This window comes from Aspergillus welwitschiae (genome assembly GCF_003344945.1).
Source record: "Aspergillus welwitschiae strain CBS 139.54b unplaced genomic scaffold BDQ94scaffold_21, whole genome shotgun sequence".
NCBI lineage: Eukaryota > Fungi > Ascomycota > Eurotiomycetes > Eurotiales > Aspergillaceae > Aspergillus > Aspergillus welwitschiae.
In genome coordinates, this window is record NW_020798715.1 from 183548 (window position 1) to 200767 (window position 17220).

The window sequence follows — 17220 nt, forward strand, 5'->3', positions numbered from 1 at the left end:
ATATTCGTTTATGACAACGAATCTTTCACTGCCGTAGATAAAAGAGATTCCATTACGATGTAGAGAGTAGCCGATCTCTCTGATACCTCTAGCAAGATGTAGAGAATAGACTCTATCCTCGATGTAGGTCAGACCTGGTGTAGGTGTACAAAGGATGTTCTTCATGCGGAAGGTCCAGCCAGTCTGTGGAATAGAGTCGAGACCAGACAGTGGGGGTCTTCGGTTGCCAGGTGGGGATATAGTCTCCACGGGGAAAATATGCTCAAGTGTTTCACTTATACAATGGCCATGTGCCATGGCATGGCATGGCATAGTCTAGTGGTCACTTCAAGAGGGGGTTGAATGGAGCAGCGGGAATTAATCCTATACCAGACACAGAAGGATGCTTATCATGTGGGCCCCTCGTGGTGTTTGCCGATCCGAACCCAGTGATGAATGCATTTGGCCTAGGTGGATTGGCTGACGAGAAAGTAGGATTAACCTAGCACCAGAAAAATAACAATCAATAAGCAGTATTCCGTTCTTCGCAGGGGATTGAGTGAGTAAGTAGTACTGAACGAGTAGTGACGATTGGTTGGCCGATCTCGGGCCTAAGCAATTCTCCGCTAAGCCTCTTTCGAGAAGATTGCCTGACCAGGTATCAAGTCCGAAAGCCACAGAAAGCTGAGCGTCGTATGATGACATCTACGACTGCGTGGGCTGGAGACTATATCGCGGCCATTGTCTTCACCCATTGGAGTGGCTGACCTTGCTGTGTGCAGCTGAAAAGTATAGTCCATACTAATATAAGGAGTAACATCCTCCAGAGGCGTCAAAATGTAGAGCGTGCCCGTGTGGCCTGCCCACATTGTAAGATAGCAGCAACAGTCGCTGCCGTTTAGGGGGGGAAGATCAGATATCTTCTGTGATAGAGTTTGTTTGACTTGGATGTTTGGGCGGAAAAGTACAGCCGAGCCCTACCTCAGTAGTCAGACAGGGAAGAAGGGCGTTTACCCCGTACAGACGAGTTGGTGGTTCAAGGGGGCCCAGTACTAGTATCTTCTGAGTAGGTATCATCGGTGGAACTGGTAGACCGTAGCGGGTACCAAGCCTCGGAACTTCCGAAGAGGGCTTCCAACACCGAAAGACACTCACAGTACGTACACAGGCTTTCCGAATCGGGAAATCGTCCTTGTGTTGAGGCATGTCAGCATATTGACATGCCACCCTCTCCAGGTAGCGGGAGGTGAAAGACAGCTAAGGGCGTGGTGATGTCTCCATATCGAGGTAGAGGCATGAACGGAAAGAACTTATGGGAGCCTTTCAACGCCTTGGGTGCAAAGTTGTTGCTGGCCAAAGAGGCTGACAGAGCCTCCAATATGCTATCATACTTCAAAGGCGCCTTCGCATCCACAAGGGCTGAACGTTTGAAGTCAGTGGAGAATACGCCATGACGCTAGTTCTAGTTGAGCACGAGTACTGGCTTGACTAGGCTTTACTACTTTTTTACCCCCGTGGTACACACAGTAAAAGTAGATGGATGAATAGGGATGTGGCAAAGCGGCCGACATATTGCCACCTGACAGTGGAGTCGAAGGGAAGGGGAAAAAAAAAAAAACCGGGGCTCACCAGTGATGGCTTCCATCAGTCGATTGGAAAGACTCAACCAGGGCATTGTGACTTCTAGTTCTGACATGGTGTTAGCTTTTAGTTAGTGTGTTCAAGTTGTTGGGGGTTAGTCTAGTAGATAACGGGTGGTCCCAGACTTCGAGTGCACACCGGGCATGACCGGCTCCACTCCCCACCTCGCTTAGACTCTCAAACAGTAAAGAGTAGATCTAGATCTGATGGCCTATCGACTTTACAAAGTACTAAACAGCCCCACCGTCCGAGATCTGCGTGGAAAAGGCCTCCAGCTCTACACACCCTCCTCTCCTGTATGGGTGACTTTTGCCACCCCCCTTCGGCCCGACGTGGCCATTGGGAAGGCTCCACTCAGTCACTTGTGTATACCGCGCCCAATAACCAAGGGCAAACCCTCCCTTGCTAGCCAGCCAGGTTAGCTGTAAGCTACTATGGGATGTATTCTGTAGGACAGCCAGCTAGTTGGCCAAATGAACTGCCTGTGGTGAATAAGCACTTGGTAACTGGGGTGGCGGCTTCAATCCTTACCAGATTAAGTTCAGATGGACAGAGCTAGCCTGGATGGGGCAGGGGGAGTTGCCTATCCATCGGACATCTTCTCGGCCGGGGCGTTGCTTTGGTCTGTGGTGGTTTCTTTACAATCGGTTAGACTGGGTCAATTTGGCTGTTTACATCTCCATGATTCCTTCCCAAAGATCGGGGCCTGGTGCGATATCGGTTCGCGGTGGAATGGACTGTCACCTCAACGCTTATTTCCCCAACGGATTGTACTTACTGTTAAAGCGCCCTACTCCCAATTCAGTACATATACTGTTAAAATGAATGTAGGACCGGAATTACCATGAACGCTCCCAGAAGCTGCCCCGTCAGGCACGACTCGGTGCAACTCCGCGGATCTAGGGGTGAGATGGCCTTAATTCCGAGTATCGAAGACCCATACCATCCCGTCTACGGGGCCAAGTATGGTCGCTGTCTGTTTGGACCCTCAGACGAGAAGAAGTTCGCTTTTCACTGAGTTGGGAAATGTGCACGACTCCAATACAGTACACGAACCAGAATGTGGCTTCTAATCTGTCCCAATATCATCTGGTAGTCTCAACGGGGAAGGGGGGGGGAGAAAGGGTAAAAGATTTCCGTCATGCCATTTAGTATTCTTCCAAGGTATCGAAATTACAAAATCTTCTCGACCCCCAGGCTTAACTTTGTCACTGGTGGTTCCATGCTCACCCGATTGTTGTCGATAAACTAGGACCAGCTGGGTCCACGTAATCTGTTGCCGGTATTGATAGATCAAGATCACCAATGTCCCACGTGGACCAAGGCTCCAAGAGGCTAAACGTGGAGTCCGGATTTGTATCGGTCTCCCGTCCTAGCACGGGAAATGTGCTGAAATTCGGGAGCAGATCAGCTCCCGACCTCGGCTCTTCAGCAAAGGTAACCGGATGGGCTAATTCGTCGGATTGGTGGTAATCCAGCACTTCTGAATATCTGCATGCTCTATGTTAGTATGTAGCACGCATGCAGTAAAGACACCGGAGTAACGTGCATCATAAGCTTGAGGGTCTCCTTGGAGAGTTGAGCGCCGTCAAACGACCAATCGAACGGTCTCTCAACGCTAGGTTCATCGGTGGGATCATGATATATCTGCAGATAGCGGTGCTCTAAAGCATTGCTGGCCGATATCCTGGCGTGCGGATCGAAGATCAAGAATTTCTCGAGAAGGTCCACAGCTGTACCACAAGTTTCGGTAAGTAGAGTGGTCCGTTCTCCATGCCTGAACACAATTTCACATACCAGCTTCATCGACGCCAGAGAACATTGTCTTTAGACAGCGTGATTGTCTCTTCCCGAGCGACTTGACAATCTGTACCGTCTATTATTCAGGTGAGCGTGGGACTGTTATGAATGGTGATTTCTCGAGACGCACATTCTTACTGCAAATTCGATCGATGACTCCATCGGGAGGATTGCCCAAGAGATCGATGATCAAGTAGAATTGATTTATATGGTCCTTCCCAGGAAACAGGGGCTTTCCAGTGAGCATCTCGGCAAGAATGCACCCAGTACTCCAGAGGTCTACCTCCACACCGTATCTCTGCCATGTCAACATAATTTCCGGTGCTCGATAATAGCGTGTAGACACATAGCCGGTCATCTGTTGTTCCTTCACTCGTGCAAGCCCGAAGTCGCATATTTTTAGGTCGCAGTTCTCGTTGACCAGAATATTGCTAGGCTTGAGGTCCCGATGGATCACGCCGGCGGAGTGGATGTACTTCAGACCACGCTATGGAGACGAAGTTAGTCATTTCTGGGCGCTGGCACCCTGTCGGAGTTACCTCTCCGCTAACTTACCAAGATCTGGTAAGTGAAATACTGAACAAACTGGGGCTCCAGAGGCTTGGATCTCATCAGTCGATTCAAATCCGTCGCAAGGAGTTCAGTCACTAGATAGCTGACGGACAGTTGTCGGTGCTGTGTGAAAACATGGAGGGTTTGTGGGTACTTACATGTCCTCCAGTGGGGAGACAAAAATGTCGCAAAGACCGATGAGCTGTAGATAGTCAGAATGAAGAAGGTATGTAAGAGGTGGATGGATGAGCTCGCCATACATTCTCGTGTCGGAAATGCTTCAAGAGTTTCACCTCTCGGAAGGTACGCTTTGCCACTGTGGCAGTCTCGAACGGCTTGATGACTTTCTTGATGGCGACTGCCTGTCCCGTAATCTGATCATGTGCCGAGCTGGATTGAATTGTCAGTCATAACCTCGTTCACTCACTCACTCACTCACAACCTCTCTCGTCCCAGCAGAAATCAAGAAAAAACAGGGCAGGGCTACCAAACAAGACCATATACACCCAGGCCAATGGGTTGCAAGTTTCCGTATCTACCCAATAGTTACAATCAAGGTCAGACTTGTTACTTAGCGTCAAGGCAGGTTACTTCTAGCTGAACTTACCGCTTTGTAGACTCGAACACCGTGCCTAGAAACTCGGAGCGGACGAAACCTTCCATGTTGTCCGGATATCGTTTAGGTTCTGAGACAAAGAGTAAATAGCAGATGGGCGTTTACAATCACGACGTGCAGTAGAACGATTATTATCCCAAATTTATAAGCCATCCGCCTGTCGTGTCAGTTCGGTATAATGCCCAAATTGACAGAACTACCGAGCTTGAAGTCGTCCCCACCCTCCATTTCCGTGATAGGAGCCAGGGACCAGCCCCATGAGGGGAGAGAGGGAGGGGGGGAAGGAAGCAGAGGCATGGAGCAAATCAAGGAAATTGGATCCATGGGGCGCAACGTGCCCTGTTTTAGCCGATTTTCTCCTGACCATCGTATTTACAGACGTGCTTTTGGCGCATAAGCGTCTTTGGCTACATTTGGTGCTCCATGGTTGAGAGGGTGGGTCGACGGCCGAGACGGAGTCAATCGTCCTAATCCAACTCCTGTCTCTGTTACCGGAATCATAACCCGGCAGCCGCGCGAAGAGAAACGTCTTGTCTGTCTAGCCGCTGACTGTACACGTGGTGATGGAGCTGTTTTTGGTCACCAAATCTGCTATGGAGTGCATAAACCCTGTGTCTGGCCCGTTCGACAAGAGGAGCACTGGGCGCCGACCACCTTTAGCATCCGCCCAAACTAGTAATCACCACGGACCATCCCTCACCCAATTATTATTCTAAGCTTCATCTTTACCCAATCTCCAAGTCTATCCGGGCATACGATCTAGGGCGGTTCTATATCCGTGGTCAATGTGTCAGTTCTCGGTCAGCGGCCCGACCTCAAGGGGGCTGCTGTATAAGCAATGCGATAGGCAGGGAGCCTCTAGTCAATCTACAAGATTTACTATATTACCTCCAACAGCATAGGATCGGAATCTGTCTTCCGTGTTTGCCACCCTGCCACGTAAACTCATGCCCGTGGCAATGGTCAGTGGAGACTCCAAGATACTAGCAATAATTTCCTAGCGAGGATCATCAAAGAAAAGTCCAGGATGATAAGCAAACAGAACAGCTATGTATATCGGTAGCTTACTTAAGTTTCTGTAAGCATTACTCGAGAGTGATCGGGTTGTAGGTGGGTTGCTTTTTGCTGGGGTTTGAGTGGGAACGTAGGGTGTGCTGTGATGAGACGGCATGGGACAGGAGCTGGGATTGAATGACAATAAGGGCTTAGTACTTTCCAATCACACCCTACGATGACGTCCGGCATAAGAAAGGGTTTTATGAAGAGTTTTGAAGGTAGAGAGCGAAAAAGGAGCACACCTTCACCTGGCGTGCTTTTGTTAAGGTCTTGATACGTGCAGATGACAGGGAGTAAGAGAGGACTCCGATTACATCCAAGCAGGCTCTGGGCCGTTTCATGCAATAGCACGCGGTAACCCAGACTTAAACCAATGCCAATCATGATATCGTCTATTTGTAGAAATAACCTCGGCTTAAGAAAATAAGGGATCTGTTAACCCCGAGGTCCATAGACCCTACTACTTAGTAGTAGTGCCTGCCATTTTCACCAAGCCCCAAGTGCGGATATATTTTCCGGGCCCTTCATGAATTCTCACGGGTATTCTCATGCTGGAGTCGCTTGTTTCAATACATACACCCTCTGGGTCAAATACAATGGATCTTATTACAATGACCTCTCGATTGGCAGGATTGACAAACAGGTATCTTCGTAATATTACGTCAAGATAGAGCCCAGAATGTCTGAAGTGTCGCGCAGCTGTGTGATCAGTACTATCCTTAGTTGGGATGGCGCTACTATTCATCATCCCAGCACCATGAGTCGGCTTCTTTGCGTGACATGTTCTTTCGTTATCAGCATACGCCAGTCAAGTCTCTACCTGCCCGTCACTTTATGTTTTATGAAGCAATTTCGAAGTAGGTTTCATTAATATTTCTTTCTCAGGACCAGGAGAGGGAAGTGTACTTCTTACTGAGTTAATCTTCAGAAGGGAACACATTTAGAGTGATGATTTTAATAAACAAAGTGGTAAGCATTAAGGCTTTAGATTAGGACAATACATATCATTGTGAACCTAAGCTCACCCCATCTAGTCCCTCTGCTTGATAAGTTCTCGCTAAGAACCTTCTGGCGGTAAGACCAAAGAGGAGAAAAAGAGTGTGTGAGTGAAAGATCGATTCTCGGGTCTAAATACCGTTACGCAGCATCTCGCTAACTTTATTGCGTGAGAAACCATGCTGCGATCTGTACTCCTCGATCCGCCGCTTTTTCGTCTTATCATTGAACGGGAGAACAGGGTCTGGCATAGAACCAGCTTCCTGCCATTCTTCCCATATTCGGTCGAGACACAACCACAGCAGTGGATACATCCCGAAATCCCCGACCGTTGACAGCTTATAGATGGTGCGAAATGGTTGCTGGAGGAGGTCAAGGTGGAAAAGTTCCGGGGGAAGTTGTCTTGCAAGTCGTTGATGAAACTCTTCAACGGGAATATGCCTTGCTCTGCCCCGGTTGCCTTCTAGACTCAAATCTCTTATCGTCTGGCAGATCAGTGACTCTATCCATCGCACTGGGGTGAGAAGCTTTATGGGATGAAACGAGTTGCCGAACCCCTCAACATCCCAGTCAGGAAGACGGCGGTCCGTGGAGAGCATGAAGTTAGGGTCATTGGGTTCAGGAAAGTCGAGGGGAAGATCGGGCAAGAGCCAGAGCCATTGGGACTTCCGATACAGACCGACAGGGTAGCACTTGATTTGTTTCCCGCGAACCCACTTTACATCATCCACATAGTGATGGAAATGATGGGCAGGCCACGGGTACGGAAGCCTGCAACTTTCAGGGCCATTGGCCCAGTGGCAGTATTCAGGGTAACAACTATCCTCAGATAAACCAGCAATTCGCAACGCTCGTATAGCGGCATCAAAGCGATCATCTGAAACCACGAATCCAAGGTGACCATACTATTATTGATCAGTTAGCCTTTTTCTATCCTCACTCGACCTATTAGATGGTTGGTTTGGCTTACCCAAGATAAGCAGCCCCAGTTAGTGTCTGAGTCTCGGATCATGTGAGAGTTCATCAAATCTCCCCAGGCTACGTAGGGGACTTTGACATGATCCAATAGCTTGGCTATCTTAGATCCCCACTTGAACAGGTATGAGCTCTGGTACTCGTCGGGCTCTTTCAATTCCCAGGCCATCTTGAGTATGCGACGAGTGGTGGTGTAGTAGCGTTGAAGAGTTAGAACGTACCTTTCCCAATAGGCATCAGACGCAGGCTTGTTTTTTCAATGGGTTGTAATTCGTTCACTTGGCTGGTGGTTGTCGTGTCCCCTTGCGTCTACGAATGGGAATGGCGATGGTTTTATGTCCCAGCGTGTCTGGAGATCTTTACCCACACTCATGAGGTTTACATCAGGTGCACATGGACTTTCCGCTTTCCTTCTACCTGTTTCATTCTATTTGGACACAATGAAAACTTTAAATATACTGGATAGCCATTACCTCCACATGTGCATTGAATAGCAGAAGCAGCAGTCGCATTCCAGATGTCGGGGTATCCCTGTTGATCTGCTGCTCTGCAGACGTGCATGACCATCAGCACTACCTGCCACCAGTTCAGCATAACATGAAACCGACGATATAAACTATATATAATATTTTATCGTGCGTGTTAGTAGATATGCTGTGGATGTTTCCAGCCATCCGTGTAGAAGTATGAGAACAAGTCACGGTCGTATCTGCACGTACTTGTATAGTAGAACACGCACTCCCTCTTTGTCTCTCCTTTATTTCTCTTCTTGCAGCAGCCTGGACGGCATTATGAGGAAGGTGAACATCATAACCATCTGGGGATTCCAACATGTGTTACTTTCATGATCTCACAAAACAATTTATCCGAACTGTGAGTACATGGAGTAATCTCAGCTTCCGCTGTTTTGTGTGTATGTGAGAGTGAATGGTCGCATGACCAGGGACCTACAGCAGCTCTAGAACAAGCTTATTGATTATTCATTTCGCGGATGTCCGAAATAATGTCAAGAATACTAAGACAAGCATATTGGATAGCGGATGTAGACGGTCATGGAATCAAGGGTGTCTGGTTTATTTGTGCGGCAAGTAGATGGGAGACCGGGCAATGATCGAGAAGGTTTGAGGGGCTTGAAGTAAATAAAGAGACTGGGTAAAAAAAAAAGCCAAATACGAAGAAGAAATGAAAAGTATAAAGAAACAAAGGAGAATAAGGTCCGACCCATATAGAAGATTGCGTTGAAGTGGATGGTGGGAAGCCGATGCGTGTCCTAAAAAGGACAAAAAAAAAGAAATGGGGCAAGCCGGGCTTGAACCGGCCACCTTCAGATTAACAGGGACGTCCTTTCGGACGAAGCCTATGGCCGAAGTTAGAGCTTCAGTCTGACGCGCTCCCAGATGCGCCATTGCCCCGATTATGTATTATAGGAGAGTTTTTCACTATTCTTGTAGACCTTTCCCCAGAAGTAAAAGTACAATTTGCGAGGCCATTCCGGACGCTGTGTGTGACATTATTGCACTTTATGTTACTATTTCTTGTACTTGTTATTCTGTAATTACTTTGGACATGCTATAATGGTCTTATCCATGGGTAATTGCGCATTTGGGTTGTTAGGCACGGCTATGTATACTGAGGCATTTACTAGCATATAATTATTAGGCGCCGTCGACCGTCTACTAGTACTCTGATGGCACTTGCACCGAAATCAATACAGTAATATTGATGGGCGTATATTTAATACTACTATCGAGCATGACATGTTCTGATTCTGATCCATGTCCCTACCTTTCCAGTTTGCTGTATTGCAACTCGACGCAGGTATGTCCCCATAAGCAGGCACCCAGACTGCTCGCTCCATGTCAATGTCCCAACCGAAACCATCAGGCTTTACACCAGGACAAACATAGATGCATGCTGCTCGTTCCTTCACTTCAATATACACCCAGTGCCTACCATGCTTCAGAAGCAAGTATTCAACACCTTAGTACTTTCTACATCTACCTCACCCTCCCTCTAGAAGTCTAAATAAACCACACCACCCGCCGGCACCTCCAAACCGGCGAAATCCGCTCTGCCATACCACAGCCCAGTACCACGATACATTCAACACCAGAAGCTGATCACCGACAAACTCCAAGGTAGACTAGACCCCACAATTAAACACAAAGCACGGTCTCTGATATCAAATTGAGTGATGCCGTACCCATCGCACAAAAGGACACCTCCCACCCACTGGCACACAAGCAACCAACCAACTGACTAAGTAATTACATAACAAACCAGCCAAGACCTCACACTTATTGACTAACTAGGTCCGGCTAGCGCAATCTATAACAACCCCCACAACATCGCCTTCTCCCACAATATGCAAATTTAACCCCAACGGCACTAATATCCACACTTAAAAACGTAGAGAGAAAAGGAAAATAAAACAAAAAAAGGAATGGGGCAAGCCGGGCTTGAACCGGCCACCTCCAGATCTTCAGTCTGACGCGCTCCCAGATGCGCCATTGCCCCTTGATTAGTGATCATTGTTGAGGACTTTGAATATATGAGGGGAAGTGCTGGCTATGGGTGTTTATGACAGCAGTCATATAGAGCAGATTAAATGATTTACGCTTCGTACCCTGGTAATATATATTCTATGTCCTGCATATAGTTTGTTTATATGCTGCTAGTAGGGGTAACGTCACTGAGCTACCTTATTTTTAGGTGATCAACTCACTCCATCTTACGAGTCTCGTAACAGATATTCAGCATAAGTTTGTTTGCGATAAGAGAAAGATGAAGGGAAAATTCAACAAAGACAACAGACAAAGACAAGTAAAACATTGTAAAATCTGTATTTCCTAATCTTCACCCTCCTGCCCCTATTATTGTTCAGTGTTCTGCAAAAAGCCACATGAAGAATCCCATACTTACCCAAATGACCATCTACTAATTACTTCCTACTTCCCCCTGGAAAAGACCAACAACCCTACTCTATACTCCGCCCCAATTGCCTTCCCAAAGAGTAATTTTCTTCTTTACCCCCTTTCTACCTTCATGTAGCAGTTTCTCGTTCCCAAGACATCAACCAATGGGGCAATGGCGCATCTGGGAGCGCGTCAGACTGAAGATCTGGAGGTGGCCGGTTCAAGCCCGGCTTGCCCCATTCATTCTTTTTATTTTCATTTTTTTTAACACATCCCTCCTTCACCTTTTAATCTGTTTCACTCAGTTTCGTATTGTCTATGTGTCAGTCTTTATTTATGGGATCACATTGGTGTGGTAGGTTGTGCGTGTACTTAGTATCACTTCCTTTTTCTGTTGCAGTTTCGTGATGACTGAACCTTAGAGAGTGAGAAGAAGGGGGGGATACTTGCGGTTCTTTATACAAACAAACGACTTGTTGTAAAGATGACAGCTTCCCGAGAATATAATGCTTATTTATTATTTCTTAAATGTGGAAGTATTGTTCTTGTTAGATGTCTGTAGTTATGCATTACGCACTAGGTATATGTACTGATCAGTTTGACCAACGTAAGTACTCCAAGTACACAGGAACAAAACACGTAAAAAACGACAAATGCCACCCCAGATGATAAGTTGTACAAACGAAGGCACATGGATATACAATATAAACAAAAGCTGCAGCATTATGTAAGATGCGTTGCTCGCGCCGGTGCGATTCCTTCCATGTGCGCCAAACACTATTAGACGGAGATGACCCAGATGATAGGAATCTATGCGGTAAGCGAGAATCACCAAAATGAGAGTGTGTCAGAGATGCCAATTAATGAGATAGAGATGGGAATAACCCCTGCTGCACCGGGTATGTCGAGACCAGAAACACGCCCAGAGAAATAAAGAAAAAGAATATCCACAATTGATGAGATCGTCCATCCGTCCGTCAATCCGTAAACGCCGTTTCTGCGTGTATACCAACAGATAGCATGTACCATAGCATGCCATTCCTGAGAAAAATAAAAGTACCAATGAAAAAATAAAATCCAAATGCACGTCACCGGTGATGTACATCAACCTGACTAGAATAGTCGCTTAACGTCGACTATTTCGACGTTTCCTGGGCGGTCTCGTTCCATATGGAACCACCAGTCCCTTCCACTTTTGTGGCTATAATTCCAAGATCCGGTGCAGGTATCCCGGTCCCAAGGGAGTGCCGTTGTAGACGAAAGACTCATCGGCGTCGCTGGTGTTGTAGGGGTGTTCGGACTGGTGCCCAGCGCGGACCGACTACCGATGCTGCCCCATCCAAAGCGTGAGGTTGTAGTTGATGTCGGCGATGGTGGCTCCTCGGGGGCCGGTTTAGTGTGGCCCTTGCCGCCAAAGCAATTCACTCCAACTCCAGCAGCATACGTGAGCGACTGGCTGGAGGCCAGCACATGTTTCCAATCAACTAGACCCCCATCACCATCCTGCCCTGGTATGTCCGGACGAAGGATAAACTTTGGGATTGAGATGTCCTTGTCACTTGTCCTAGATCCTATCCTCCCCATGAAGGCTGGCATCCGGAAGTCATACACTGTGACCGGACCTTCGTGATCGTCGGGCAAGACATCGTTCTTAGGCTGCACACCACCTATGCCGAACTCGTCCATGTCCAGGTCGGAACCATCATCGGAAAGTTCGTCCAATGCATTGTCTGGAACGTACGAATCCGAGTGATCAGTGATGAGCAGCCGCATTCCAGTTTCCGTGTCCTTCGCTGCCATATCGATAAAAGTCTGTGCTCGTATCCGAGCAGAGGTCAGATTGTTTCCCGCGGGCAGGGCCATTGGTCGGGTCGTAACAGAGCCGTGGGAGCTACGGGGAAGGCTGTAACGGTCCGGCTTGAGCAGTGCTTGTCCGCGTGGTATCGGCTGGCATACAGCCTGGAGGACTCCGGGAGGTTCTATATCCGAGGGTGCTCGCAGTGCTTCAAGACGAGGGAAGCCCACGGACAGAATACTCTGAGCCAAATGAGAATTTGGTGATTCTGTATGCCGTGGTGGTTTCACGAACGGAGCATAATCGAGCCTGCCGAGTCCGGCGGCAGAGTCGGGTCCCGTAACGTCCCAATGCAGGTATCGGAGGGTCGAGGAGGCGAAAAGCGGTTGAAAGACAATCCCGTCGGCGTTCAGCGTAGGGTTTTTGTTGCTCTGGACGAATTTGAATCGTTCTAATTGTCTTAGAGACGATAGGATTTTCGAAATCGTAAGCAACGAATCTATGTTCTGTTCCACAAGGGCCAAGGTCTTGAGCGAGTGAGACTCCGGACGCATGGCATATTGGCAAAGCCCTGAATCAGTCACGCCGGGCAGGTTCTCCAAGCGGAGCGATTCCAGCGACGGTAGACACAGCAGTGCGCTGTCCGCAAAGGCATCTGCGTCGAAGTTGGAAATGCAAAGGTTCCGTAGCGACGGCAGAAGGCTAACCATGCGAAGAAAGATACTCGGTTCCAGGGCGTTGTTCTCGTTCACGCCATAAAGCATCAGCGTCTCTAGATTAGTCCATGAGACATGGTAGTTAAGAAACTCGAACATTTGCGAGGGGCCCAAGCTCCAGGGGCATGATGTGCTGCGAGGGGATTCTTCAGAAACCGCCGGGGCCTCTCCTAGAACCCATGTATGCTCCTTCAGCTTTCGACGTGTAGACAACGCATGTGTCAGGCGATCGAACTCATGGTTGTACGGGATGGTCAAGCCGAGCAATCGTTCCAAGTTCGGGCACACCATGACGACCGAGGCGACTAGGTCTCGGTATTCTTGCCATTGAGTGCTCTGCTTCACGGTGGTGAATAACAGGTCCATTTGGGGGACTCGAAGCTCCAGAACGAGATTGGCCAGCAACTTCCTCTCCCGGAGGGTTCGTCTGAGCAACTTTAAGCGGCTTCCCCTCTTAAGCCGGTACTTCTTCAACTGCGACGGTGAATCATTTCCAATGATATGTATGCGGTTATACCTGGATGGAGATGATCTGATTAGCATACGTGGGAATCGCTATGACGAAGGGCGTGCCCGAAGGCATAACAATATACTCACAACTTCGCTCTGACTCCTTTCTCCCACGCCCGGCAGGTCAAAGAAAGAGCGTGTAAATCGCGCTGAAAGCATGTTAAGCATCCGGTCTGATTCGGGCCAACATGTAAAAGTTCCAATTGATCAAGAATGACATCGTAAACTTCTTGCGGTAGTCGCTTGAATACCGACTCCAGTATCTTATCCAGAGAAGCAGCGGAGTCGAATACGCGAACTGGTGATGCGGGAGAGATAGGAGAGTAGACTGTAGGGGCAGTAGAGACACTGTAATTGCTCTTGAAGGAAGAAACTGATGACGTTCGAGAGGAGACCGGCTGCACTGTTACGGCATATGCTGCATCCTTGCAATGTATAAATTCGCTTTGAGGAATGGGGCTGAAAGGCACAGCAGCGCTCTCGGGTCTACTGGCGACGACACTCATCATGAACACCGGTGTTGCATCTGACGAGCACCGTGACAAGGCGCACAGGGGAGAGCCAGTAGAGGGGAAAAGAAAAGTGGTGGTGGTGGTGGTGGCCTGTATAATAGTGCGCAAAGGACCGTTGGAGACAGGGAAAGGGGGAAAGGCGCTCGAGTGGGGAAACGACGGTCGAAAAGAACGGACGGCACAGGAAAGTATGAATAGTTAATTAAGAGACACACCAGCTAGAGCGTGTATATACGAAGGAGTGTGGGTGTAAGGAACGAAAATGAAGGACACACAACAAGCAACAGTAAGAAATCACAACGAAAGTTGTAATCTGATGGCCAAAAGGAAGTACTTGAGAACGAGAGGGAAAAAAAGAAAAAAAGACAGCGCGGCGCTATTTTAGGAGAACGAGGGGAACAGTAGCGTGAGAGCGGGCGCCAACAAGTATCAAGGACCACACATTTGGTCGGCTGAAGTTAGTTTGGACGCCCAAAAGAGCTTAACGCAAAACCATTGATGGCACGAGAAAGTCAAGAGGCAGGCCACCGCGAACACGCCACTTCTCCGAGAGTGTACATTCTGTAGTCAAGAGTGGTCGGACTACCAGATAGGAGGACCTGGGACGGCAGTCGAGGGCCGATCGTCCCCACCGGAGGAACGAGGATCTTAGGTTCACTAGTCCGTGGTGAGACTGCAGGGCATCGGCATCACAGCGACTCGTGCTGGAAATGGAAAAGCGGAGACTTCGGCTCAAACATCACTCCATCCGATATTCATCCGTCCAATACTGATGGACCCAAGGAAGAGCAGCCATCGCCAGGGGGGGTAAGAAGCGATGCTCGGTTATGACGGGCTGCATCAGCCGTACGGAGGATAATAATCTGAACTAAGCAGAAGGAAACTGTCGGGCGACTCCAGGATTCAACTGCCATTGCAAAAGCGGACAGAGGCCCGTGAACTAAATCGTTAGCTGGAGGGTTAGTCTTTTGGAGACAGTAGTGGCGGCCGTAGTATCACCCCAAACGAGTAACGATGCGACAAATCAGTGGGAGGATGAGCGACTCCGCAAATGTTTCGCAGATGAGCATCATCATTATCATCACCAGTAGATCAGAAGGCCTGAAAACCGTGCATTGGCTTTTTCCTCCTCATCCTTCTTGGTGATTTGATGGTGTAGACAGTAGCACACCGTAGCTCCGATCCCACCCAACAGAACCAAGAGTTTGGGATGGGTCAAGGATGACGACGGAGGGGGGGGTAAGAAGGAAGGAAAAGGAGGTGGCAGCCCCGAATCCATGGGATCCCGTGCAGGGGATTGCCTCGACACCCGCGGAACGAGGCATGAAGGCTAATCCTTGTATAGTCTAGCGCAGTGACCGGGCTGGCGCTAGCGTCAGGAACAAACACGCTAGTCCGAGTTGGGAGGGTTCGTTCGGCATGGATGAGGTGATGATACGCTACGAGAGCCCCTTTTCAGTACGCATTATTACTCTTTGCTCGACTTGCCCCGGACAAGGTTGATGATCCAGTAGTTGGGGTCTTTTTACTGAAGTTTATTTATACCATCCAATGGATGGATGACGTCGATGCTGTTTACGATCACCGTCCTGAGAGGATTTTACCAAAATTACGAGAAAGAAGGCAGCTGTTATTTGTCGTGTCCATGGGTGAATAATATCAGTGGTATGTACATAGATGGAAAGATGAAAGTTATATATGTGTGAGTGAGTGTGTGCGTGCGTATATACGTAGTATGCAGCGACTCGCAGGCAACAGAAATAACGAACTAACCTGCAGCAGCACGTCTCCTGAAGACGAACCACCGTTATCACCCGTTTAGTCGTCTTAGTCTCCATGGCGATGGGTCTCTTTCCAGCCATCGGCTCGCACCGTCCATTGATCATTGGCTGATGCGTTGGACCCGTTTATGTAGCAGAGGCCTCAGTGCGTATGAGGGGGATTGTGGGAACACACGCTGCCTGCAGTTAGTCAGCCCCCGTTTTTGGAGCATCAATCTCAGACAACGATGGTGATGGAATTATACCGCGCTCGGAGATACCTGTCTCATGCGTTCCACCTTTTTTTGTCATGTAGATTGGTTAATAATTATGGATAGATGAAAGCAATATACTCAGAATGGTGTACTCCAACAATTGAACATTATATGTTGATAAAAATCACTCAGTGCTTCTAGCCGATACCTACACTGTAGATACAAATCCTCTTAAATCCGAGCCTCTCCCCTCCCTCAATTTCATCCTGGACTGATTACACCGCATAAAATGCCAATGTATAAATAACTACACAAATATCCCGAAACCAGCCGATTCAAACAAATGCCGCATGACACTCCACTCCCCTCCGGCAAGTACTACAAAAGTACAACCAGGCCGATTTTTATTCCGACCGTTCCAACCCCTCCCCCTGTATTGATGTATAAATAAGCACTCCCTGTACAACCACCATCACCATCTACACATCCGGTGAAACAACAACAACAATGCCATAAAAAGAAAAGAAAAACAAAGAAACACGATAGCCAGTTTCACATACGAACTACGCCCAAAGTAACTCAAGTTCTCACCTCGAGTCAGGGGGTCCGTGGGGCCGTCCGTCCGGTGGTGGTGGCTGCAGTACCCCCCTGCAAGTGTTGCTTCGCTCAACTTAGAACCGTCTCGCGATTGGCTTGTGTGTGTTTTACTTTATATGATACTTCGGAACTTTGCGAAGGGAAGTGTGATCTACACCCTGAGTTGCTTATTTTGGGGTTGTCGTTGGCTCCCTTTTCTGTGTGGTTGCAGGGGAACTAAATTCGGCCAAGGTTTGATGATGCGAACTGCATTGGACTGGGTTCGGGATATCCGTGGGGAATACATAACTAAGTAAACATCATATACTAGGGTGTATACTTATGATATACATGTTGAAATTCCAAATGATCAACCCTGGACAAACCCATTTATCTCATCAAATCATTCATTCATCCATCTTCAATCCTCCAATTGCTTTGTCCACCACCACCAACAAAGACGCCCACTATTCGTAGTACTAACCAACAATCCTCCATAAAAACAAAGAAAAAGATCATCACCACTATACACCAAATAAGTATGTATCTACCACCCGCACGGCCCCCAAGGCGACCACCACCAGCCCAAGACCAAGGCATTTAGTA

General features: G+C 48.3%; 4 protein-coding genes and 3 non-coding genes across 7 annotated transcripts; 1 reads left to right on the forward strand and 6 right to left on the reverse strand.

The window, feature by feature from the left end:
- Nucleotides 1-747, reverse strand: BDQ94DRAFT_145992 (uncharacterized protein). Its single transcript, XM_026766740.1, has one exon. It carries the CDS (start codon nt 682-684, stop codon nt 364-366), a length of 321 nt encoding a protein of 106 aa, XP_026624923.1. The 5' UTR covers nt 685-747; the 3' UTR covers nt 1-363.
- A 2099-nt stretch (nt 748-2846) lies between these two features.
- BDQ94DRAFT_160289 (protein kinase-like protein) lies at nt 2847-4635 on the reverse strand (the record flags this gene model as incomplete). The annotated part of the gene is made up of 9 exons (XM_026769196.1): nt 2847-3111; nt 3155-3353; nt 3418-3496; nt 3551-3907; nt 3976-4075; nt 4131-4174; nt 4233-4362; nt 4460-4507; nt 4580-4635. The coding sequence occupies 9 exons, from the start codon at nt 4633-4635 to the stop codon at nt 2847-2849; spliced, it is 1278 nt and encodes a 425-aa protein (XP_026624924.1).
- A 2136-nt stretch (nt 4636-6771) lies between these two features.
- On the reverse strand, nt 6772-7784 carry BDQ94DRAFT_171596 (uncharacterized protein; the record flags this gene model as incomplete). The annotated part of the gene is made up of 2 exons (XM_026771803.1): nt 6772-7545; nt 7611-7784. The coding sequence occupies 2 exons, from the start codon at nt 7782-7784 to the stop codon at nt 6772-6774; spliced, it is 948 nt and encodes a 315-aa protein (XP_026624925.1).
- Nucleotides 7785-8909: 1125 nt separating this feature from the next.
- On the reverse strand, nt 8910-9027 carry BDQ94DRAFT_t175. Its single transcript has one exon. It is a non-coding gene; the product is annotated as a tRNA-Phe (tRNA).
- A 1032-nt stretch (nt 9028-10059) lies between these two features.
- Nucleotides 10060-10132, reverse strand: BDQ94DRAFT_t174. The gene has a single exon. It is a non-coding gene; the product is annotated as a tRNA-Phe (tRNA).
- A 564-nt stretch (nt 10133-10696) lies between these two features.
- BDQ94DRAFT_t172 lies at nt 10697-10769 on the forward strand. Its single transcript has one exon. It is a non-coding gene; the product is annotated as a tRNA-Phe (tRNA).
- Nucleotides 10770-11448: 679 nt separating this feature from the next.
- Nucleotides 11449-14583, reverse strand: BDQ94DRAFT_53049 (uncharacterized protein). Its single transcript, XM_026775985.1, has 2 exons — nt 13639-14583; nt 11449-13558 (listed from the first exon to the last, which is right to left on the reverse strand). Exons 1-2 carry the CDS (start codon nt 14058-14060, stop codon nt 11644-11646), a joined length of 2337 nt encoding a protein of 778 aa, XP_026624926.1. The 5' UTR covers nt 14061-14583; the 3' UTR covers nt 11449-11643.
- Nucleotides 14584-17220: the final 2637 nt, after the last annotated feature.

Excerpts from the sequence above, each read along its gene's own strand:
- BDQ94DRAFT_145992 (XM_026766740.1), bottom strand. The coding sequence starts at position 684 with ATGTCATCATACGACGCTCAGCTTTCTGTGGCTTTCGGACTTGATACC.
- BDQ94DRAFT_53049 (XM_026775985.1), bottom strand. The coding sequence starts at position 14,060 with ATGATGAGTGTCGTCGCCAGTAGACCCGAGAGCGCTGCTGTGCCTTTC. Across the intron at positions 13,559-13,638 it reads AAAGGAGTCAGAGCGAAGTT|GTATAACCGCATACATATCA; the intron begins GTGAGTATATTG and ends ATCTCCATCCAG.